Below are 25,569 nucleotides of genomic sequence, written 5' to 3'. Positions count from 1 at the left end.
GAGGCACAGGCTGGGAGGTCCCAGCAGATCCCCACATCTGGGGACAGGGTAGTGAAGACAGAGGGATGTGAGGAGCTGATTCGTAGTGCTCTGCTCTGACAGTGGGTAAGAAAGGACATTACGAAGCAGCTGGGATGTTTTTGCTTTTGCAGAACATACGAGAAGCATTTTTGAGCCTTTTTTCCTCCTCGCCAGACCGTAAGACTGACAGCCATGGTTGCAGGATAACCTGCAAACTCCACTTGGAAAACTGATGTATGAAACACATTAACTTGTTTTAATGCCTTTCTGTTGCTTCTGAGTACCGTGGGGATGCCTAATAAATACTGTAGGAATTGGAGTCCCCAGACTATGCAGGGAAAGGGAGACCTTTCCAAACCTATGAGTCAGAGCTGGTCTCTGAAAGGAGCAGCCGGTGCCCACCCCGGAGCGTGCCCAGCTCCAGCCTTTCTGCAATGGCAGTTTAATTTCTCACAAAAATAGAACAATTTGCATTTCTGGAGACCCTTTGGTTCATGGGGCTGGAGCACTGCGGTGGGCATTGATGAACCATTTCTCATTGCTCATCTATTGGTAAGGGATGGAATGGTGTTTTTTCCAGAGGAGAAAATGAAACATGAATTATCCAAGTGTCTTGCTGAGATGCTCCCAAGCACAAGGAAGGCAAGTCTGACATAAAACTTAAAAGTCCAGCATGCTTCTGCTTAGTGTGGCCAAGAGTGGGGGATGCTCCTGCTTCTTAGAAGAGAGCAAATGCAGACAAAAGGAGGGGTTTGTTTTTTCTTTTTTAAACCAAGGATGGGCAAAGATAAAGAAAATGCTGTAAGAAGGATGTAAATATTCTATGTTTTACTTAAGATAAAGCTCCTTGTTGTTTGCTGGTGCTCACAAAACTAATTGGCAGATTACATGATAATAAGAAGGAGTTTAATGAAATCTGCTGATACCCTTTAGAGGATGTGGAATTTGCATGTGCAGTTAAATGAGGCTAGAGGTTTAGCTGCTCTGTGCTAACTGGGGGACTCTGGAAACATTTGCATTCCTGGTGTCTTGTTTCTACATCATTTCATCGATGACTCTGCTGTAGCAGGGAGCTGTGGCTGAAGGGAGCAGAGTCCATCAATCATCACAAGCAGAGAGGGTTCCTGGCCAGAGTTGCTCAGCTGCCTTGGTGGCACCTGAGCTCCTGTAAATCCTCAGCAGGTGGCACTCGGTGAATCATCTCTGGCTGGCAAATACAGGATGGGAGAGGAACCATCCTAGGGAGGGGAGAGGAGCTCAGCCCACCTGCTTCACCTCGGCTGAAAACTCGTGGATAACCAGGAGCATCTCTGCCTCTGCTATCTCTAACTTGGTTAACTGCTGCTGGGCAGGGAGCATTTAGTGCTGTTAGCAGGGGCAGTAAACTGATCTGGGGTTAGTGCTGCTGAGGCTGATTGTGGTTTTGGGAAGAGGTGCTTTAGCTTAGCCAGCTAGGCCAGCATGCAGGCTTTTATCAGGGATCCAGAATTAAAATAATCCCCCATCAGCGATGGACAGATTTGTTCTCTGGAGGCTTCTTCTAAGTCCATTGCCACCTTACATGGCTTTTCCTCTTGGGTTTCTGAGCTGAAGCTGATGGGGACTGACAAGCCCTGATTATGCAAAGTACCAGAGGCAACGGGCTGCTGGCTTGGGATTCAGTTTGCCTTGCTTCCTGCCATTTTGTGTGTTATTAGGGAGCCACTGGAAAAAGTAGGTCCTGCTAATCCAAAAATAAACGTGTTGTCCTGATGATAACTGCAGAGAGGGGCTGTGCGAGAGCCACTCGCTGTCTGCTCCACCTGCGCCGCGGGGCCTGGACCGGGCAGCAGTGACCCCTGGTACCGGGGTGCCCACAGCCTGGCTGCGCCCACACTCAAGGAGTGCAGAGGCTATTTATGCATCTTTTTGTGAGAAACCACCGTTTCCATAGCAACCATGAGCATCACATGGTAACCCTGGCTCTGCAGCATGTGAGCCCGCAAGATGCCTCGCTGCACCCCGTGCTCCGGCCCCGCGACGCCCTGACGCCTGGCAGGGTCCCTGGGGAGCCTGGGTCCCTGCGGGGCTGCAGCAGCCAGTGCTCATGACCGGGGGCACTGAGAGCTGCCAAAAACATGCCCTGGGTGGTGGGATGGGAGGAGGTGTGGAGGGAGAGCAGTGGGATGTGGAGGCGAGCGGGAGCAGGTGCCAGGCTTTCAGAGCAGGCTGTGCTGGACTAGGCATCCTCCCCAGGCTGGGGTTTGGCCAGGGCTTAGTCAAGGAAAATCTGTTCCTACAGGGAGGTGCCTGCAGCAGCTGGGTCCTGGGTCAGGGTCCCTCCTTTGCTAGCCATCCTAATGCAGGTGAGTCCCTCCCTTCTGCATCTGACTCCAGCAGCCCCTCTGTCTCCAGTGTAGTCTCTGGGAAACCTGCACAGGTCTGCTTTAATCCTTATTTCAGGAGGTTTCTAGGCTGTGCCCACTGCTAAGGGTTGAGCTGTGCCACCTGGTCATGCTGGAGTGAGTGACAGAGCCCCGTCCTTGAAGTGTGCAGTACGCAGAATCAATACCCTGAGGTGTGAAATGTGATTGCTCTCCCTTGAGTTTCTACAAACTGTATTAAAACAATCACAGTATATCAAATTTTTTTAAAATGCGTTTTTATTCAAATCAGCACATGTTTGCAATTAAACCCTGCTACATGGTGCAGTGTGAATAATTAGAAAACTTCATGTGCTTAACGGGATACTTGCATTTGTAGGGAAGGAATGATGCTACTCCCAGAATTGCAGTCTGGCTCCCTCTAAACTTGGCAGTGTCCTTCCCTCATCTCCCCTGAGGCAATTTGGGGCATGGAGGGCTTGTCTGCTGCACGCCCAGATCTGTCCTTTGCTCTCTGAATCTATGTGCCTGTAATTTCTGTTGCTTGCCTTTTGTTCCCACTTCAAACAGGCAGTAGATCAAAAAGTCACTGTCTGATTTTAGTGCCACGCTTGAGTCTCTTGCTTTTGCTCCCCCATCAGGTGGGTGCTGTGCTGCCTGGTGTGGTGCAGGTAGGAGCTACAGAGGCACACCTGGAGACTTGGCCCTACTGTTGTTCTGCCTGGAGGACATTGCCTGTCTCTCCTGGCTTCCCTCTGCCAGAGAGCACTGCTTTTCCTGATGTGTTCATCAGGCTGTTTTCTTTCTTGGTTCTATTTATATAAAGGGTACCTTGATGATCAGGTGAGGAGATGGGAACATCTGGCAGCTTTCCCTCTAGCCCAGAGCTCGTGAGTCTTGGGAATTCAGTGAGACATCTCTGGCAATTTCCTCCCCACAGTGGCATGAAAGCTGAGAGGCTCTTTTCAAAAACACCATCTCCATCCATTGAGAGGGCACTGTTGATGTGTGACTGTACCTTTCTTACTCCTGGCAAGCACAGAATCCCAGAATGGTTTGGGTTAGAAAAGACCTTAAAGATCACCTTGTTCCAGTTCCCTGCCATGGGCAGGGACACCTTTCACTAGCCCAGGTTTCTCCAAGTCCTGTCCAGCCTGGCGCCTTGGGCACTTCTATCAAGAAGTCAACCCTGGTAAATGAGCAACTTGCCTGCTTACACTGGGGGAAATTGTGTGAAGTTAGGCATTTGGGGTGCTGAGGCTGAGCCTCATCTGCACTGAGGCTCTGTCTCCCCCTTGTTGTTCTCCACAACCTCTCTTCTCTGTGCTGACACATGCAGCAGCCACGTGCAGGATCTCTCCTGCTCCCCAGCTCATGCCACACACAATCTTGTTCTGATTTTCAAGGCTCCAATAAAGCGTGTCAAAATGCATCAAAGGCTCAGTGCAGAAGTGAAGCAAATTGACTCTGTAGAGGATTTAGGGAATGGAGGGAGTTGGAATAAACCCCAAACCAAACAAGAACTGCAGGGAAGGTGAAGCATGGTAGAGATGGCAGATGTGCAGCACAGCTGGAGGGACATGGAACATCTTTGATTTGGGAGGCGAATGGGAAAAACTGAAAATAGCACACACATCCTCTGGAGATGTGGCTCGTAGGGAGCTCTTTGTGGGTAGGGACACGGCATTATCCGTTACGGGCCCTTGCTCCACCTCTCTGGGACTATGGAGGGACAGCAAGGAAATTCAGGAGCTGGTACAGGCTGAGTCTGCAGATCCCATGGTTTTGAATTTGGGCTCTTGCATCAGCTCAGAGTGGGCTGCAGAGAGTCCTGTCACCATGGGATGGGTTGTTCTGTCCTGTCTGTGGCTGCCAGGGAGAGCCAGCAGCACAGAATTGCCCTGGTCTGCCTCATCCCAGCCCAGGTCCTGGCTGCCATGGCCTCCAGCACCCAGACTGTCTCAAGGCAATAAAAGCAGGAGGAGAATTGCACTCATGGAACAGGCTCAGCCATTGTCTTGTTGTGCTGGGAAATCAGGCACTTCAAAAGGCAGTTTTGCATTTCTTCAGATGCCTCGATGTAAGTGCAGTGACAGAGTTGCTCAAAGCACATTAATTATTAGTAAAGGCTTTTTTTCTTTTTATTGCAAGACAAATTAAACAACAGACAAAAACAGGAGGTGTTACACGAGATGTTAATCCACGGGAGAGTGACAGCAGCAAAAGCCACAAATAATTCATAACATGAAAATCAGGACATTTAATTTTTGACTTGTTGTTTGCATTTGGCGTTCGTGCATGTGCTCAGTTGCCGCTTCTCTTGTGCTCCAATATGGAGATTTCAGAAGCTGTTAATTTTGGAAAAGGTGATTATAGGCCTTCAAGAGTAAATCAGATAAGGGACCACAATTTTTTTCTTTCCTCTTGACTGGAAAAAAACAAGTTGCTGAATCTGGTATTTCCTGTGGGACTCCTTGTCTTTGATTGGGCAATAGAAAACAGGAAAGTGTACAGGAATTCCTGGTGCCCTGCAACCAACAGGTGATGGACCGAGCACCTTGGGGAGCAGACTCCAGGAAAGGCACTTCAACTATTCTGTGTTTCCATGAGCCCTCCCCAGGGCAGCCCTAGTGCAGGGCAAGGAAGAGGTTGGGTGTGTGGCTCTGCACCTGCAGCAGCCAAGTCAGCAACTCCCAGGATGTCTGCTGGTACCTTCTACGTGTGTCCTGAGGCGTGTGCTGTAGAGTTCAGACAGCAGTTAACCAGGGTCTTGGCTCCAGTCTCAGATTTAGGCCCTTCCTGTGTTGTCCCCATTGAAGGCTTCCCCTCCTGAGCGGGTGCTCCGAGTTGACAGGGTTTGTGAGCAGCACAGGAGGAACCTTTGGAAGAGCTATGGGTTGTCTGCTGCTGGCTGGTCAGGTGAGGGCTGGTGCTGGATGTTCAAACTCCTGCCCTGCAGTGACATGAAGTCATCTGAAGCTTCCCAGGATTTTCATGAGTTTCTGCTTATTGTTGAAATATAGAAATAATTGACAGGGAACGCCACCAAGGGTGGTCTGTGAAGTGATGCAAAAGGTGAAACTTGGAATTAAAAAGACTCTATCTTGTTCGTGTTTGTCATGTACTCTGGAACTGTTGCTACCAGTTTTGAATTTCCCATTAATAAAAAACTTCTTTCACTATTCACTGAGCTCATTGCTTGAAAAATGGGCAATGAACTTGAGAATAGGGTATGTAACAGTAAAAATAGAAGTGTCTTGCTAAGGGAGGATTGCTGGAAAGGAGATTACAGCAGCATTTGTCAGAAACATGATGGGAAGTGTTTGCTGGCATTGCTAGGAGCTCCTGCTGCTGCTGTGAGAGCAGGGCCCAAGTGCTGTGGCAGTAGCAAATGGCAGCAGCAGCAACCTGCACCTGCTGCTGGAGCTCCAGCCCTGACTGAGGTCCTGGAGCCATTTACTGGGTCTGGATCCCAAAAGCACTTACTGCAGGGGCACTTCCACCACTCGCCTGTGTGGCAGGGACACATTCAGCATGTCACCGCATCTGGTGGGATTCAGGTGGTGCAAAGCATTTCCTTAGAAAGGAATTGGACTTTGCATATGTTTCTGATGTCAATTATGGGTTGCTATCCTCTAAAATTTAGTGCAGCTTAGCACCTTTCTGGACATTGCCAAAAACCGGAGTCAGTCTGGTCAAATTGATTTTCATTGAGCTGTTACAGTCTCTGAAACTGCTGAGAAGAATCGCAACCATATGGCACAAGGTTTTGCAAACGAGGTCTCCTATGACACAATGAGCCTGAGCTGACATGTGCAGAGGCCATGGATCTGGAGCAGGGAGGGGACTTGGTACTGGAGTGTGGCACAGGAGGCCGTAATAAACCCCACTGAAAGAGACAAAGCAATTGGCATTTTTGGTAGAGGCCCTGTCATGTCCCCACCTGAGGAGGAGGACACTAGGAGTTTCAGATATTTATACCTTGGTGTGCAGACCAAGTGCTTCTGCTCAGCATGACAGTTTGCGTCCAGGTGACAAGGTTATGAACCCCGTGTTAATTCTTCAGTTCTCGGGAAGAAAAGTCTCTCAGAGTGTTCAGGGACATGTCCCACCCTGCTCAGCACCTGCGGTTGTCCTTGAGTGTCCCTCACAGCCAAGGACATGCCGATGGCTGGTGGCAGGGAAACCCCTCCCTTCTGTGCTGCATTTTGACAGATGGGCTGTGTGGTGAGGTCAGCTGAGGGCTGGTCAGTCCTGGAGTAGTTAGGCATGTGTCGGCAGGGAGAGTCACAGTGGTATTAAGTGATTAGAAATACATGAATATTAATTGCTTATGAACTCCCTTTATCACACTTGCAGGCAGAAGAAGTTAATAAATCACTGCTCGGATTAACCCACAGAAGAGTACTGCAAAGGGTATCTGAGATGAGACAGAAACAGGGAAGGGAGCTTTTCTGGAGAGGAAGAAGTGCTGGTTTTAGGCCGGGCACTCGCATCACAAAGCTGTGTTCTTTTTCCCAGGGTTTCTTGTCTAGAGTCTGCCTCTTGCTACAGAGGGGAGCCCTTGCAGCTCTGAGAGAGAACCCATCATCCAGCTTTGCTGTGGCCGTGGCACCTCTGTACCAATCCCTTTGTAGGAAGCAGACATTTGGTTCTTGCATGCAACAGGGCTCCTGTGCAGATCCCCAAATACCAGCCCTGGACCTTCCCTGTGGTCTTGGTGCAAGACCAGCCGGTGCCATCCTGGGGACTGTGGCAGCTTTAAAACCTGGGTGGTGGAGAGGGGCATGTTCATGCATTCATTTCACTGCGTGTTATCTGGACATCCTTTGGCGGCTGCTGAGGAGGGGAAGAGACTTTTGCTCCTCTGTTGCATTTCTGTGGGACAGGTAATTGTCTGTTTTCTCAAGTCAGTGACTCGTGCTTGAGTTTAAACTTGTTCTGTCTTGGTTTCAGTGGCAATTATGCAAGGGTGATTTCTATAAATGGGTGCTGGTAGTGGATTGCTTGTGTGGAAATCTTCCTTGCTAAGGTGAATCTTATTTTTTGTCAAAATTTAGTTTTGCCTAGAGCAATTATTGTTACCAGAGCTTTCTAATGATTTTAAGTAGCCAAGGTTACATATGCTTGAATCCTCATAGCAGTTTAGCCTAATATATTCATGCAAAAGTGTGAAGGAGGCATTGCTTCCATTTGTTCTTTTGTTTTTCCTAATCCCTATTCCTTTCTGCTCTGCCTTGCTGTCCTTTTCATCACGGTGAAAAAGCAATGCCTGAAAAAAGCAACAGTGAAACCCTCTGCCAGGATCCCAGGCATGAGGACACCCGGTTACATTTCTGCACCTGGACAAGGGGACCCTGCCATGCTGCAGGCTCTGTCAATCCCAGGCTTGCTGTGCCTCCCGGTGGCACAGGGAGATTTCAGGTAACCAGGATCTGCTGCTGCTCACCTGTGCATCCAGTGCTTGAAGCCAAGCGAAGAGAGCTGGTCCCTGAACTGCCCTGGGAGAGAAGGGTCACCCCATCCTTCCGCCAGCGGTTCCACGGGAGTGTGGCAGTTTGGAGGCAGCACTGGGATCCGAGGAACTGCTTGGGGGGGTCAGAGCAACCCAGTGCCAGGCTGTCCTCCACAGAGTGGGATGGAGGCAGCTAGGAGCTGTGCCTCACTGAGATGCTCAAGTGATGCCAGGCAGAGCGGCAGGGAAGGTGCACCAGGATTTGGTAGCAAGGCAGGAGAGCGGGAGCTTCTGTCATGTGTAACTGTGCTCTGGGTGCATTATGTGAGGGTCTCCTATTCCAGAGAGACTTACATTAGGTAACTCGAATATTTACACATGGATCGTGGTACACAACGGTCACATCATCAGCAGAACCACCATGTTCTCCTGGTGCTCAACCTGTGATATCGAGGGAAACACATCCCACACCTGTATCAGAACTTACTGCTTAGAGAAAATGCCTGAGATCCAGTTCCTGGATAAGCCTGTTCAGCCCCTGCTGCTATAAAGGGGGACAGATGATTCCATTTAAGGACAATAGACTTAGACTCTGTTACCAGAGCACAGAATGCTGAACTAATACTGAGAAGCTGTTGATTTACTCTGATTTTTGCAATGAGGGTTTGTACTAGCATTGCAGGCTGCATGCAAATGAAGGTGATGTTACCTGTCTCTGGCTTGGTTGCTGGATTGAGGTTTAATGAGATTCTTTGGTTTCCTTTGTGTCAATCTGTTGGAGTTAAGTGAGATTTCTTCCTCCCACTTTGTTTTGCCTCTGATGCAATTTTGCAACACTTCTTGTATTCCTAAAAGGGTCTTTTGGTGTCTTTGAAAGTTTCTCAATGCAATATCTCTCTGGACAGAGTAAATGAGGATTAAAACTAGGCAGATAGCAAGAGAAAACAAGCAAATGTCTTTGCAGAATCAAACAAAGAGCAAGCGCAGCAGCAGAGGAGCTTTGAGATTTGTCTTTTGTCTGGTAAACCAGAACACCTGAGCAAACCTTTCCTGAAGCTCGGGCCAGCTGGTCTCTCCAGGCTGGCAGTTTCTGGTGTCAGCTCAGCTGCTTGTTTTCATCAAATATGCAGGGACCACAGTAACCGTGGGATGGCAGGACACTGGGGATTTGGCACAACCACGTCCAGCTCCGCTGCACAGCCCAGCACTGACCAGCCTTTCTCCACCCGACTTTGTCTGCTAATGAGATCTCATAGCCTGTTCATTTCCATGTTATTTTTCTTCCCAATCAGTGGAATGAACTCTATAAAACCTATGTTATCAGTCTTCATTATGTTCAGGTTTGCTTTGATTGTGAATGAATAGATTTTATCTTGGCATTAGAAGGCACTAGCCTCTCTTTTCCCTCTTTGCATAGGGATTGGTTTTAAATATTCTCCCTATGTAGCTGCTTCTGTTGTTTTCTGGCTCTGCTTGGGTTCAGTCTGTTTTAAGCCTCAACCTTCCTGATACACCCCTTGATTGTGAGTTCAGAGCTGTATACCTGCAGTGGCACAAGGAGGAGGCTACGAACAGAGGAGCAACGTGTTCCTGTGAATCAGGGTGCTCAGCAAGTTGGTTTTAAAGGTGCAAGTGTCCTCATAGAAAGTTCTGGGGAACACATAAATATTTAACCAGCTTCTGGAGAACAGCACAGCCCAGTAAATCATCCAAACAATTTTCTTCCACATCTAAATTGAGAAATACAGAAGAGTGCTCTTCCAGCTTAAAACCACCTTCCTCTAGGTTGTGATGCTGTTTGCCTTCTCTATAAAAGTCTTTATAAGCTCTTTTATGTTGTGTAACATAAGAGCATGTTTTGAGCCATGGGTGATCTCTGCTACAGCTGGTTCTGTGCATGATGTTTCTAGATAGGAAAGGTAATGAAGAACAGCTGTTCCCAAGTAGCTCACAGATGGATGTCATGGCAGGACAGCCATGCCATGGAACCTGTGCTGCATCTGTGGCCGAAGGCATTCAGAGGACGGGTGTTGCTTGGGCACACCTGGCCTCTTGTGTCCGACTGCTTCCACTGCAGCAGAGAAGGGGGCACACTCTGGTCCCCAGCAGTGCCCAGGAACTGCCCAGGGTGAGGAATAAACACTTGACATGGGCTCTTGGTGCATTAACCTGGGGACTCTGAATGGGAGGTATTGGGGATGTGGTGGGGACTGTCTCTGTGTCACATTTGCACCTGTGTAACATTGGTTTCATTCCCTCATGGTGACAAGAACTGCTCGGCTCAAGTGTTGCCTTGCCCTTGGCTCTGTAGGAGCCTTGTCAGACACATCTGCCTGCTTTCTGTAACTGACTCTGCTTCTTGTCTCTTCTCTCATCTCATGAACAGATGAAATCCTCTGACATCGACCAGGAATTGTTCACTGAAAGTTACTGCAAGGTGTGCAGTGCTCAGCTGATCTCTGAGTCCCAGCGCGTGGCCCATTATGAGGTAGGATGTTCTTGGTCTGTCCCTCCACCATTGCAGTTCTGCTCTGAAGACTCAGGATTCGAAGAACTGTTTTTACTGGTGGCATCTTGCTCTGTCAGTGATGTCACTGCAGCGGTGTCTGCTGCGTGTCTGGCTTTTTCTTCTGTTTTTGCCAAGTCAGCCTGCAATTTGATCAGGACTGAAAGAAACACAGTTAGCAAGGACAGCAATTAAGAGTGCAGCAAAACAAGCTCAGGTTGTATTAAATGTGCTGCACTGTGGTTTGCTGAGTAGGAATCACTGATTGTGCAGAGAACAGATTAGAATTTGTGGATGTATTTAAGCACTTAAGAGGTAGCAAGCAATGAATAATTAGAAAGGATGGATTATTAGAGACATGTTAGAACAGCAATTAACAGCACTGCATATCTTCAAAACAAACTTACATACATTTCTATTAAACAAGGAGGAAATTATGGAGGGGTATGGTGCTGTAAAATCCTTCAGGAAAGGAAACCCACTGCCTGGGTGTAGATCCTGCCACAGTGAGGGACTCTTGGTGTTCACCCGATGGGAGAACGGAGATTTTCAGGTTCAGCTGCAGAAGAGGTGCAGGATCACTGTGTGGTGGCTGTGCACGAGGGACTGTCCTCCCCTGGGGGCATGTGAGATGGTCCAGCCTGTCCTGGAGGACTCCAGAAGTGATGCATGTCTGCATTATCTATATTACGTAGTGTGTATATAGAGAATATATTAATTCTGTATAGTCATCATATATAATATGGAGATAATATGGAATAATTGGTTTGATTTGATGGTCTTGGAGATCTTCTCCAACCTAAATGGTTCTGTGATTCTGTGTGACAAGCCGGGGGGTGAGGGACTTCTGCACTCATGTGAGGTGTGTTTTGCTCCTGGTTTTGGTTGCACGGAGACTACCAGTGTCTGCAAAGTTCCAACAGGTGCAGAGTTTGTGCACAGGGACCTAGAAGATGAACTTATCCCAAGCATTTGCTTGACTCGAGCGTTTTGCAGTTGATACACGAGGGAGACGTGTGTGGCCAGTGGAGAATGTACGGGAAGCTTAATGTACATGATCTGAGGATACTGTGCTGCATTAATTAACAATGGGAACAAGAATGCACATTTGCTTGTAGGGCACTTTACATGTCTGTTTTGGTGAATTTCTCAGGAGCTCCTCTGTAGCTGCTCCTCTGGCTGCCCTCTGTGTGCAGCAGGGAACCCTGGCAACTCTGTGAAGCTGAAGGCTGCAGTTTTAGGGACACCTTCTGGATCTTGATACTGGGCACTGCAGATGCCAAATTTTGTCTACAGGAGGCAGGAGCATTGCTGCAGAAAGAGGAGCAGCGCCTGGTGAGCCACAGGGTGCTCAGCCAATCTTGCCTCCTCTGCGCCTGTCATTGTAGGTATGAGCTGAATCATTAATTCATAGCAGATGTTTTTGAAATGTGGAAAACAACACTGTTTTCTGTTGTATATTTTAGTACGAGGTGTTGTGCTCGTTTGTCATCCGCTGTGAAATCCCAGCAGACGCTGTAGACGTTCGGCACAATAATGTCATTTCCAAACCTTGCTGGTGGGTTGCATAACACAGAGCAGAGGCATGGAGTGAGTGAGCTGTAAAGGCTAGTTAGGATCCCCTCTGGTGGCCCATAGGCTGGGAGTGCCCCTGCCCCGTGGCTGTGCCACACTTTGCTGCTCTCGACAGGGAGCAGTGTCCCTTTAGGGCATCTGTTTTGGTCACTACTCCTGAGCATGATGCTCATTCTCCTGGTAACCTTCTGGGACCCTGGTCCCAAGAGCCCCCAGGCACGGTGAGAGGCTAAAAACATCCCCTGAGGTTTTCTGGGGAGGTGAAGCTGGGGGCTCCATCCTGCCTGAGGCTGCCAGCCCTTGCTGCAGGCCATTAGTTAATAGTAAGAGTGTAAAATTCACTGCTTCTTTCTAATTATCAAAGTAGCTGGTCACCATTTTCACACCTTTCTTTTTTTTCCTTCTTACTTTTAAAAAGTGTTCTATAGTTAAAAACTGATTCTTTTCATAAAGGAAGTATCAACTTCAGAAGACTAAATTTTCTGCAAATCAGTTTTCAGGAGTCCTGGGGGTGGTCACCCCAGCTTCCCATGGGCGCTGAGGACCCTTGGTGATGGTGCAGCCGGGGATGGTGGGTGCCAGGGCTCTGTCTGGGTTTGTTTTGGTCAGCAGCATCCTTATCCTTCCTGAGCGAGCCTGGAGAGAAAGGGAATTGATCCACTGCCTTGCTAGCGCAGTCAAGTGAGCTCTACAGCCTGTGTGCCAGGGACTGGGATCTTGGCTCTCTGTGCATGCAAAATAAGACATTTCTCTGTAAGAAAATAGAGGGAAACAGCCTATGAAAGGGGGACGTTTTTATCTTGCCAAACAGGAATAGTCAGTTCCAATCGCTGTCTCATCTCCTTCTCCAAATCACCAACCAATAACTTTCCTTCTGTGCTACTTTGCCAGGAATGAAAAATGATTTTATGTCAGTCACGCAGTATTAAGCGATATTATTTCCAAGGGCAAGTGTAGTGGAAAAATGGCAAAAGGATCAGAGTGTTTGCAGCATATTTTTGCTTCTGACTTGACATACAGCAAATACTGCCTTTTTTACATGTGCTTTGTGCAACTGTGTTTCTGGCTTTGTCTGATGTGTCTGATGCGCCCTGGCTCTCCTTCCCATCCTGGTGAAACTGCCAGGTCCTGCCCTCCTCTCCAGGGTTCACCCCAGGACAGAGCTGAGCCCAGTAGCTGCCTTGGGATATTGACTTGTAATGACGTTCCTGAATGAGGAAATGCCTTAACGAGCTCAATGCACACTGCGGTGTCGAGTGTCTCAAGGGGGTGATGCTGGGCAGCTTTTGTGCAGCCGTGAGTAGGAGATGAGACAAATATTACTGGTTGGTGTTGATGCCCAAAAGACTGTGCATTTGCATATTTTAATTCTTAAAGCAAATTAATATCTTAATTTGTCCCCTGAAGTATCAGAAAACTCTCTTCCCGTTTCTGCTTCTGGAATAAAGCAGTGAAGTACGGATGCCTGAGTCCCTGGGTGACATTCACGGTGCTGCTGTGACATGCCGAGTGTCCCTGAGGTACCCTGGCTACCCACCCTTTCCTCCTTGGAGGGAACAAAAGGGAGCAGGGTGGCTGTTTGGATGAAGAATCCACACGCTGCAGGTGGTGGCTGGGTGCCAGGGGGGTGGTGGCCAGACATGGGGTGATGGCCAGTGCGGGGAGGGTATTTCCCACCTCGTGCTCCACTGTCAGTTGCAAGGGGCGACAGTGTGCCGCACTTGCTGCAGTGCCATTGGAAGTCTGTGCCCCAGAAATTGATTTTTTCTTTTCTGTATCTCTGCATCTTTCCTCCCTCTGGAGCTGGAAGCCTCTTTGCTGCTGGATTCTCTCTGGATCACCTATAATTGAACACTTCCTTCCAACTCTGTCTTTGAGAGAGGTTGTATTAATCACTTTGGTGACCTGCTCTGTAAATTAAAAAGCTAAAACAAAGAGAGCTAAGGTTTCTTAGTTAGCTCTGAGTCCTCATCTCTATGTAGAAGTGTTCACAGCCATTAGGAAGATGTTACCATTTATTTTCATGTTTCCCCTTGAAAATCCTGCAGGAAAATTACCTCATATACAAAGTTGCTCTCAGATTTCACCCTGAGCTGCACTTTCATCACCACATTTGCTCCTCAAGCTGCTGCAATGCTTTTCTCCATTTTCTCCATAATCTTTATTGCTTCAGGTGTTCAGATAGTGCTTTGCTTTTCCATTTAAAATGAAGGAAGATGCCAGATCTGGAGGAAGAGCAGCCCAGGAGGGGGCCGTGCAAGCGTCGGCTCACCTTATGGGATGAGGGAATGCTGCTTGAATGCTTGTGGTGGAGCAGCAGGGGAGGGCAGCGGCAAAGTGTATTAAAATTCTAACGCAGAGGAAACTGGGGAGAACAAATCCAGTGCCATGCCCTTTGACTCCTCTCTGGAGCTGAGTGTGCTTTGGAATTTCTCACTCTGTCTCCAGAGCGAAGCAGGCAAGCGATATCGACAGCCTCATCAATACTCCTTGTCTGCACGGGCTGGAGTGGTGCTGGGGTTAATCTGCTTCCAGTTGGGCTGTCCTTGGCTGCAAACGGCATGAAGCGATGGCTTGTCTGAAGGAATAATAAACATTGTTTACTATTGGCACATCAGTGCCTTAAGGATCAAGATGTGTGTGCTCAGAAAGGCAATCCTGTGTCTGAAATATTAATGTGCTGCAAGAGCACATACTCTATTTAACAAAATAAATGCTATGCTAGAAAGCAAGGAGCTGGAATGTTATGTTTCTACTCCCAGCTCCCTGTGTGAGATGCTGCAGGCATTTCCAGGATGGAGGAGTGGAAAGGATGTGCTTTAGCTGAAAATAAAGGCTGCACAGGGCTGTTGTGTGTCAGGTTCTTCTGCTGTCAGTGATCATGGAAGGGAAAGTGATGTTTGCTGGCCATGATCTCTCTCGTATGTTTTGCCACTGTTGCTGCTCACCTGCCGTGTTGTGTCTTGCTTTGGTGGCAGTAGCATGTAAATCCTTCAGAGGATGAAGGAGGAGGGGACATCCTACCCATTATTCCCATGTCCCCACCACTGCTGGAATCTGCTCTGCTGTGGTATTCACGGTTTTTGGTGGCTGCTCAAACATTACTGTTACCCTGCAGATCATGCTGCTGTTCGATAGAAGAACCTTGGCTTGAGGAGAAAAAGCTAAAGAGAGCGTATTTGTGTTGCAGAGATGATGAATGTGCTGCTTTGTTCTCTTGTGTGCACATGCAGGCCTGCTGCGGATATTCCTGGGCAGTTTGTGTCATGGTAACAGCCCCAGTTAAAATATGTTGAGGTAAATGTGGCCACCCATTGCAGATGAGGGAGATAGGTGGGTGCCAGTGTTTTAGGGCACAAGGCTCGAGCTTTCTTCCTGCACACAGGGCAGCAGCAGCTGCTGCATCACGGTGGGCTGTGGGAACCAGTGGAGATGGGATGGGACTTTACAAGGCTCTATGTTACTGCTCTGTTGTCAACATTAATGGCTGAACATTATTTTTAATGCACTCCCAGTGTCAAAATCTATTGCTAAACAGCAGCAACAGCAGAGCAGATGAAACCCTGTGCACAGCTCCCTTCCCAGGTACCTCTGCACAGAGGCCTATTGCTGTCTAAAAATAGCTGAAGTTAAAAGGCCTTTCCAGAGCAGCCATAAAACACACTGGGAAAATGGGACCCCAGGGTTAGCAGTAATGGAGAGGCATAAGGGATGTCACATTAAAGCTACATGGAATGAAAACAAAGAAAGGTTGCACTGGCTCACCCTGGCCAGTGTCCCCGGGAGGCAAGTTCCTGCAGCAGCATTCCCTTCCTGATCCTGCTGCGCAGGAGGGCACCTCTTTGTTCAGGGTATTCACTCTTGCTTGTCTTTAATATTTTAAACTTGCAACCCATGTTTGGATTGGGGTTCTTGGTGTTTGAAAGCAGAGTCTTTAGTTCTTATCGTGTGTTGTGACAGACCCGCCCCCGTGCGCTCGGGGCTGACGGGCTCTCAGGAGTGACTGGCACTGACGCGCTGTAACAGGGATTTGTCTCAGACAGTGACGATGGAATGGGAGCAACAGCATTGCTGCTGGTGCTGCCATGCTGCGGAGCTGGTGCTGGGCAGCTCACATGCACAGCAGACATTAACTCTTCTGTTGCCTACCTGGTACTGGGATGGTGGGGCTGTACCAGCAGTGAAGCCCACCCACACCTCGAACATCGGTATCCAGCAGCAGTGTGGTCCGAGATGAGGGACCTGAGCTGCAGCTGCAGGTGAGCAGCGAGAATTTAGCTTGCTGTGTGGAGCACGTTTCAGAAGTTCCCAGCCTGCTCGCTCTGTCCCTGCATCCCCTTTCCCTTGACATGTTTACAGAATCGTAGGATGGGTTGGGTTGGAAGAGACCTTTAAAGGTCTCGTCCAACCCCTGCCAAGAGCAGGAGCACCTTCAGCTCAATCAGGTTGCTCAGGGAGGTACATTGCTTGGAAAAATCCCTTAATACCAACGGAGAAGGAAATGCATGGTTGCATTAGTGTAGATGTAAGATCCACCTGCAGAAGGAATGTGAGGGAGTGATGTTAGAAGGGACTGCCAGTGGGTTTGGGGAGGAGCAGGTGTCTGTGGTAGCCCCGGGTGTGGGGTGCAGGTCTGTGAGCAGCAGCACCACGTGAGCCAGGTGCTGAGCCCGGCTGCTCCTGCCATGCTGCTCTGGAAACAGCCTCTGAGAAGAGTTGCTTCCTCTCCACAGGGCACCCAGCAGTGTGTTGGACAAGAGATACTTTGGCTGCAGTCAAAACCAATATAGGAAGCAGTAAAGCTAAAGATCACAATGGTGATTCCTGAGACAGAAAATTCATGCTCAGGATCTCCACTTGGAGTCAGCCTGGCAAGCCAGGTGGAATGATCACAGATGTAAGGAAGTGGAGCTAGTGGTTGCTTGGCTGAACAGATCCTCAGTAGTTGCCTTGATGTGTAAACAAATCAATGTCCAAACCAATATCGTGCCTTCCTGTTGCTTTGTAGCAGCTGGTTTAATGGGGGTGAGAATTCAGCTGAGCACTTGGGAATTGCAGACACATATCTTTTTGCCCAGGAAGGCAAAAGCATGAGTAGACACTTTTTAAAAAATTAACTCATGGAGGAAAAAGGGGAAGTTGATAGAGACGACCATAAATTATAAATGAGGCTTTTCAAAAATTACAAAGGGAGAAAAAGGACATTGGCATCCAGCAGTGTCTGGAATAACAGCCGGGAGTTCAGCTCTGCAGCGAGCCACAGGGATCTTGACAGTGTTTGCTGTGTGGGTAGTAGAGGCAGAAAAGGGAAGGCATTTGCTGAAAATACTTCTCTTGTCTATTTAAAAAATGCAGAGGATGTTGTTATATCATAGAGGAAGGAATAGATTGGTTCTATTCCAGTAGAAATTTGGAAGGTTGTTAGGCAGCGATTACAAATTCCAGAATGATGTCGTTTAGGTCAGCAGGTCCAGTAATTCACAAGTGGGTGCTTGAAGGGCACTGGCCACATGCTGTGCACTGTCACTGCTCACCCTCTGTGGGTGTGGGGAAGTGGAGGAAGTTTCCAGGAGGAAGCAAGCACGGCAGTGCCGGGGGTCCCGTGCGGGGAGCCGGAGCCGTCCAGCTTGGCACAACTCCTGGGCACAGCATGCTCAGGAAAGGGGCTGGAGAACGATGTAACTGGGTTTCTGCTCAAGGTTTGGAGAACTGGGCCAGCCAAAATAACTTTCTCTCTTTTGATGAGATTACAAGTAGGGCCAATACAGATAATAAAATTGATATAATCATGTGACTGCATGTTGCATGGCAATTTAATTAAGAAATTGCCAGCACACAAAAAAATCAACACAATGTGCGCTAAAAGCATTAAAACCCAACCAATGGCCTTCTGAAGAATAATTCATTACAGACAGAAGCTGCAGCCATTTGGGCTGCCGTGGTGGTTCCTTCCTTCATCTTGCACCTATGTCTCTGCTGGTACTTGGTGCAGCCACGTGCTCTCCAGTGTGGGGGTCCCTGGCCTTTGGCTGGAGAAGAGGTCACAGAGAAGGAGGAGCAGGAGAGGAAAGGTAAACTGCCCAAAACCATAAAGCTGCCAGCACAGGAGGGAGCAAGGATTGATGAAGGGATATATGGGGAATTGGGAAATGAGATTATATGCTAGCACAGCCTGAGGGAAGCTGCAGAGATAGTTGATGCGAACCTGATGACGGGAGATGGGAAGAAGGCCCTCTACAAGCAAAGTGCTTTAGACTGCCAGGTCAGCTTGAATCAGTGACGTGAAGTGGGAGCCGTTCTGGGGCCGTGGTGGGGTGCCTGAGCTCATGCAGCTGGTGAGAGGACTCCTCTCCCAGACCCCCGGACAAACGCAGGGAAGGGAGGATCTGGGTGTCTGTGTGACCTGGCAAGCCCCGGGCTATAATGCCTCAGCTGGCAACTTCTGGCCGTGTGAAGGGAGATGGGTCAGTCCTCCCCAGAGCTGTTAGTAAATCCACAGAGAAGGGATGAGAAGCTCCTCCATCAAACAGGGCCAACAGGGCTGCATGTCCCAAACCAGCCCCATCCACAGCTCCCAGGGCCCTGCCAGCTGCCACTGCTCCCGCAGAGACTTCACTGCCTGCTCTCGCCGCTTGCTCCAGGCAGAGTGTGCTGCAAAACCTGATTTATGCAATATCAAATTGCATTTCATAGCACAATTTAGCTCTGCTTTGCCCTTCTATGTTTTGGGGTTGAATTGCCAGAACTTTGCTGTCTCTGCCACGATCTTCTGTATTAGAGTAGATTTGATAGAGATAGAAATGATCCATTTATTTACTTTTATTGATGAGCCTTACAGTAGCAAATGAGCTTGCAATGCAGAGCTCTGCAGCAGCTGTGTGAAAACAGACTCTGTTGGAGCTCCCTGCATGGTCAGGGCTGGTTTTCAAGCCTGCAGTATTAAACCAGACTTAGTGCCTTTGAAAGGTGCTGCTCCCACTAGACAGGAAAGTAAAAATGCCTTTGGCATAACACTTTGTACAGCTACAAAAGAAATACTCATGGGCACAGAAACACCCTTATTGCACCCAAAATGAGGTTGTGGTGGCTGTTGGAGGTGCTTCCAACAAGGCAGTGTGCTCGTTCCGGACTGAGGATTTACAGGTGTGGTTTTGTCTTTCCTGAGGCTTGCGCATGTGGTGAGATGGATCAAAATGGGGGCTGGAGGTGGCCTAATCCCAGTTTATCCCAGTTTTCTGGCTCCTGTTCGTGGTTCTTCCTTTGGCCCCCCGTGTGTCTGGCACTTGCCCTCCTTGTGCCTTGAAGCTGCAGATTTTCAGTAGGGAGAGGATAACCCGCAGTGCTGTTTGTGAGCAGCACGCTAAGAATAATCACTGTGCTCCTGCCGTGCTCCTGCTGGGGTGTTGGGATGATAAATACACATGTAAATGTAGAAAATGCCAGAGATAAAATGGATGACAAATGGGCTGTGCTTCCTCTGCTCCTCAGAGGGAAGGAGATGCTCACCACATGCGTGCGGAGGCCAGGGATGATTTTAAGCTCCGCTTTTATGACCGTAAGATAATAAGGTTGCGTAAGGAGCTGTGTAGTTTTAAATTACGCCAAACATAAGTTATTTCTTTGTCTTGGCTTTCACAAATCCAAACAAATGTGTCAAGAAAGGTGAGAGGTGTTTTACAGAAGGCTGAAGCTTCGCTGTCTTTTAACTGACATTTGGGCATCATTTATGGTCCAGCTGAGCTCCACAGAGCAGAATCGTAAAAATTATTCCTCTTAACATCTTTGCAGATTACACACACCCAGCAACCCCTCCCAAATTTTTTACCCTCTAAACTGAGCAGGCTGTGGCTGTGTGCGCGTGGGCATCATGACGTGCTGGATGAACTCAACCGAGGGAAGAGCCTCGTGACTATGGGGAGGATGACTCGAGGGAGGCTGACTGCTCTGCGGGGTGTCAATGCTCAGGGAAGAAATTCAGCTGAAAAACTCTGGCCACATTGCCTTTACAATATGTTTGACTGGCCTTGTGTGGTGCGAGGGACCCGCCAAGCGTCGCTTCAGGCAGGAAGTTGGGACTGCGGCCAAGCACCAGGAGTGGCGTTGCACCTCTGTCCTGTGCATTTCAAACATTCATTTTGTCATTTTCTAATTATGCAGTTGCTGTCTGGGTTGCTCATGTGGTAGCTGGAGCTTTGGGGTTTCCTGCACTTCACCCTGACCATGGCACATTTGCTAAATGCAGCAGGAAGACAAGCTGGGGACAGATATTTGACATTATTTATCTTGACTGATTTGCTCTGTGGAAAAAATTATTGCACAGTCACATTTCTGCATGTGAATACAAATATAGCTTCCTGCAAATTTAGCTCCAAGTTTATACCACAGGAAAAAGAATGTTCCAGAACATGCTAATGATAATTTAATATTTTTAAATTGCAGCTCTGTGATCTGAAATTATAACATTAGAACTGTTGTTCTGTGGGGCAGTTGGAAAGGGTGATTCAAAGGAAACATTTGCATGGTAGCAGCTCCCCATGTGTCTGCTGCCCATGTGCTGGGTGCAGGTACTTTGTGGCTGCAGGCTTTTCCCCCCTGCATATGCTGGAAGACAAGACCTGATGTAAGTCAGGGTTTTGAAGGTTTATGTCTGTACTCCTGCTGTAGGAGCTTTAAAATCTTCCTTTAAGTCTTGCAAGTCCCAAGGATTTGCTTTGGCTGCTGCTGCTGGGGTCACCAGGGGATCTCCTGTCTCTTCTAACCCCACCTGCCAGTGAACTCCAGCTGTGCCCAAAGGCAGCGTGAAACCTGCTCGTGTCTCCCTCATGGGAGATTTTTTTACCCCTCTTACATTTTATCGTTCTAGAAGCATAGGAGCTGTGAATTTGGTTTGTGTGTGTGCCTCTGACACCTCAGGATGCTGTTGTATCTCTGGCTGAAGCTCAGTAACCCCCATCTTTCAATCTGACCATGGAAATGGTCTGATAACAAATGCTGTCCTTCCCTCGCCGTCTGATCCTTGCTGTGTCTTGGAGGGCCTGCAGGCAGCGGGACTTGGAGAGGGGCCAGGGTGGACCACTTCTTCTGCTAATGGCAGGTTTCATCCCATAACTCATTTCAGCTGGGTGCAGAGCTCTGTGAAAACTCTGAGAAGTGCAAATGCTCCTCGCCCGGATCCTTTCCCCTTTTCTGCCCTGGTGTTGGATATATACATCAAGGGGATATGAAATCTGACTGTGGGTTGGTGTAGTGAGCACAGCAACAGAGCCTCTTGCTCCTTGTAACTTCAGTTCTCCTTTTTCTTTTCTTTTTGCATTCCAGAGTCGGAAGCATGCCAGCAAAGTCCGCCTCTATTACATGCTTCACCCCATCGATGGAGGCTGCCCGGCAAAAAAGCTCCGGTCAGAAAATGTGGGTATAATCCAAGTCCCTGTTTATTCAGCTGCTTTGTGAATCTTTGACTCTGGGCTACAACATTCTCTCTGTTACAGCCACAGATGATCAGGTGCCCAGAGGTAACATTTAGATTAGCCGAAATGCGAATAACTGGAAATAATTTTCAATAAACTACACAAGAATTATTATGTACATCAGCAACAGTAATTGTGGTTTTAGTTATTCGAATGTTCTTTCATAGGAAAAAATATGCTGATAGCAAATACTCAGGGCTTACTCCATTTCAGTGTGATGGCTGGGTTTGCTGGTGAGCAATTGGGGCAGGTGATAGGGGTGATGCCTGCGGGAAGCTCGTGCCTCCAGGTGAGGGGTGATGGCCACTCCAGGGTGCTGCTGGCAGGGCCTTTGTGCTTGCTGTGTGTGGAGCAGCACTGGGGTCACTGGGGTCAGACCCCTTCACCCAACTTCCAAGACCACTCTCAAGGGTGCATGTGCACCTCAGCATGGATATGGAGGACAGAGAACCAATCAGACCTCAAATAAGTCAAAGTTGAACTATTTCCGACTGCTTTTGTGAAGGGCAATATGGAGAAGGAATGTAATTCTGTGCTTGCTGATGCTTTTGCCAAGGGCAGCCCTAGTGGGGGTGGATTAACGTGTCCTCATGTTCTAGGTGAATGCTAGGCTAGGCCAGACCTAAATTCTAAAATTATTTGTGTTATAAAAATATAGCAGGGAAAATCTGCCAACATTTACAGCTCAAAGTAGGCCTGTTGCTGATCAGATATTATACAAGCCTTTGCATTTAGAGAGAGCAGAACATCTCTAAGGACATCTCCAGTGCTGCACAGTAACACCCCTACCACATGCATGTGCAGTGCCCAATCCCGGCAGTGTCACTCAGGTCATGGCACAGCGACTTTAATGAGCATTATAAACAATCTGTGAAAACCAATTAAATTCCTGTAGAAGTATCTGCAACTAAAAAGGGAATATTAGCCTTTTTTCATCAAAACTGTTACATGGCTGTATGCCATTGGGTTGGTGTTCTGCTGACCACAGAACTAACACCCTGTCCTTCTGCCAGGTGGCAGCAGGAGGGAGAGGTGGCTGGAGTTGTGGATACTCTGTGCAATGGGATTGGAAACAGCATCTGCTTCCTGACCTTTCTGTGAGGCGAAGTGAGGGGTTGGCTGTTGTTTGAGGATTGCAAAAACACTGTGTTCCCAAAACACCCACTAGCCCTTTGGAGTGAGAAGTAGAAGGCTTATACAAGTACTTTTCCAATGGATAACAGCTCGATTGTTGTGCTCTTCATTATTGGTTTAATTTGGTGTGGAGGAGGGGAAAAACCTCATGTCTTGACCTTTGATTTTAAATTTCTGCCTGACATTTCAACTGAAAGTAATCTGAGAAGGTATCAGGGCCCTACTGAAATCAGGAGTTATTTCTTTAAGTCCCAGTATTGGTAAATCAGGTTTAAATCCTGATTCTCACTGCTTTTAACCCTGTTTATGACCAGAACAGACATGGTGAAAATGTCTGATGTGATACGAAGTGCTTTTTTTGGGGTGGGAGGAAAGCCTTCAAATCCCTTCTAGTCCTACTTGTACTGTAAGATAGTAAATTGCTTTAAACAGCTTCGTCTTCCTTAAAGAGGAAAGGGCTTATAACAGTGAGGATGAATGGTTTGAGGGAAGGTAGCATGATACTAGATTCTATTGCTGAGGCAACATGTGTCCTGCAAAGTGGTGCTGGGGGTGGTGGAGCCAAGGGCTTGTGCCTCTCTGCAGCTGCCTCAGGAGGCTTGGCCTCAAGCAATGAGGAAATCAGAGCATTTAATGCTTCTGGGGCAGATTTTACCATGTGCTGCAACTGAAATCTTCAGCACCTACCCTGAGACTGAGGTGTAGCGCCTGGTTTTAGGGCCAGCATTCTTACTGTCTTTTGTACCCAACCAGAGGTTTCTATCCAAAGCATTAGGTATTGGTTTAGTGAAAGAAATTAGCAATGGAAGACTTCATTCTCTGACAGGTTTAAATGCTCACTGAACCACGTCTGGGCAGTGGCAGGTGGGGGGTATCCTGGGTCACCCCATCCTCTCCAGGCTGCCAGCAGCTCTGTTTCTGCTGGAGAGGATGCCGTGGGACACATGCTGACCTTGTCACACCTCTTGCACTTCATTTAGGGCTGGTTGTTCCTCAGGATATTCAGGCCTAAGGGGCTCCAAACTTAGTGTTTCAGCTTTAGAGAGCCATGAACTGGTACTTGCTCTTTGCTCGTCCCATGAGAAAAACAGGCTCCAGAATGGAAATGTCCTGAATTTCCTATGGAGCAGTACAGAAAGCAGCTCTTTAACAGCAGCACCTTCATGCACTGAAAATTAATTCAAATTTTAAAGTTACTTTGCAGCACTTTAATGCTGTGGTTTATATTGCTGTGTTCTAGGGTTTGTATTATCTTTTCTTCTTAGTAAAACCTAGGAAATGAAGACAGCAGATTTGTTTCTGTGGAACAAAAATCCTTACTTTTCCTGTGGATTTCTTAAGGAACATCTAGCAAAGGACTGCAAGTGCCTGGCCCTGAGTGAGAATTATGCCTTTTAGCAGCTTGTCAACAGGCAGCCAAATAACTGAAGTTAATTCTGTTGAATATACAAGACTGGTTTTGAAGTTTCTAATATTACAAAAAGAAGCCCTATAAATTAGGCTGGCTCGGTACAGCTACGGAGTGGGGGAAGAGAAGGGATGTTAGTGCTGGGAGATGGATGCTTTAACTCCAAGCCAGTGATGTGTTCTGTTGTGCTTCAGTTTGTATGAAGCCAGTGGCTTTTGTGCTGCATTGTAGTGAAGGTTGGCGAGACAGGATCGGCTGGAGAAAGCTGCAGAAACAAAATGTAGAAATATTCCTTGGCTGGGTCTGGCAGCACAGGGTTAAGGAGCTGCCGTGTAGATTTACAGAAGCTCAGTGGAGCTGTTAGTGCCTGTTCACTGTTTCAGCCCCGGGAGCTGGACAGTGGTGAGAAGGGATGGGTGGGTGCACATGGGTGCAGAACATCCCCAGGGAGCAGCCACCTGCCCTGTGTAGAGCCCTGTGCCCCAGTTCAGGCATCCTGGGTGAGCAACCGTGTGATTTCACCACCTGCACGATCCTGTCAGCGTGGTGTCATTCAGCGGGTGACAAAAAGACACCCGGATTGACTTCCCCCAGCCTCTTTGGTTTCAGGTAAAACAGCCTCTGACAAATGAGAAGGCATAATTACCCTTCAGGGCTGGATCAACCTAGAGCACCTCTGGCTCTGTGCAGGGATTTGGTTGGTGGAGGAGGGAAGGGAGGTGATGCTGCTAAGGGATGATACAGACCTTGGTAAATGCTTAATAATGGCAGAGCCCAAATACCTTGTGCATCCCACTTACAACAAATGGCACTTGGTGTATAAAACTGGCTGTTAGGGAGCAGAGGTCTGTCACACGTGTACAGAGGGACTTGCAGACCCACCAAGGGTTTGGGGACACTCTTCTCCTGCTGGTGGCTGAACTCCTACCCACACATTGAGAGACACACTCATCCAGAGACTTGGGTGGACCCAGATGAGCTGCACAGTGAACTGTGGGTCAGTGTAAATGGGACCCTGAACTCTACATGAGGTATTGGAGGGCTCTTTGAGGGGGTTTTAATTTTTTATTTTTAATTGCAGTCTAGCTGAGAAAGTAGGTTGAAAAGGAAAAAAAAGTCACTGAAGAGCAGCCCTGGCAGAGGAAGAGACCCTGGTGCATTAACAACGAAGTGTATCAGCTTTTCAAACGAGCTCTGTTGGAGGCTCTTTATATGTTGCCACTGATGATCAATAGATACTGGAAATTTTCTACTCTGCTCTTAACTTTCAAGTGATTTCCCTTTGAAGACATAAAATATCTTGAGAGAAAGCTATTTAAAAGAAGTGCAAATTACACTCAGAATAGTACTAATCACCTCTTGAGATTTCTCCCTAAGGTTTGATTTACAGTTATCAGCAAGAAAAAAGTGGTGAAAATCAGTCGTTTTTCCAATAGTCCTTTTTTGGGGGGAGAAAATGACCTTCAGTGGGGGGTCAGGTGTCCACTCTGTGTTAGGTTTGCCCAGGGCTGGTGCTGGATCCTGCTGGAGGGACCTGTGTGATTTCAGATGGTTCATTTGTTTCTCCCACTTACAGAGAGGGTTGTGACCCCCAGTCCTGTCCCCCCAGATGTTTTGGGGTCTCTTAAAAAAGTGCATCG

At 48.1% G+C, this 25,569-nt stretch overlaps 1 protein-coding gene across 3 annotated transcripts in view; it reads left to right on the top strand.

The window, feature by feature from the left end:
- The window catches only part of ZMAT4 (zinc finger matrin-type 4), a 48,116-nt gene that overhangs the window by 5,750 nt on the left and 16,797 nt on the right, over positions 1–25,569 (top strand). For 2 of the 3 annotated variants that reach the window (XM_042024942.1, XM_042024940.1), the window contains exons 2-3: positions 10,226–10,327; positions 21,239–21,328. In XM_042024942.1, the coding sequence (XP_041880876.1) occupies positions 10,226–10,327; positions 21,239–21,328 (192 nt within the window). The remainder of the gene's footprint in view (positions 1–10,225; positions 10,328–21,238; positions 21,329–25,569) is intronic. The other variant, XM_042024941.1, reaches the window with a different exon arrangement.

This window comes from Corvus kubaryi, unplaced genomic scaffold (assembly GCF_017639235.1).
Source record: "Corvus kubaryi isolate FWS band 111438036 unplaced genomic scaffold, C.kubaryi_AGA036_p1.0 37265, whole genome shotgun sequence".
NCBI classification, from domain to species: domain Eukaryota; kingdom Metazoa; phylum Chordata; class Aves; order Passeriformes; family Corvidae; genus Corvus; species Corvus kubaryi.
The sequence above is the reverse complement of the archived record's forward strand: the minus strand, read 5'-3'. Positions and strand labels throughout refer to the sequence as shown.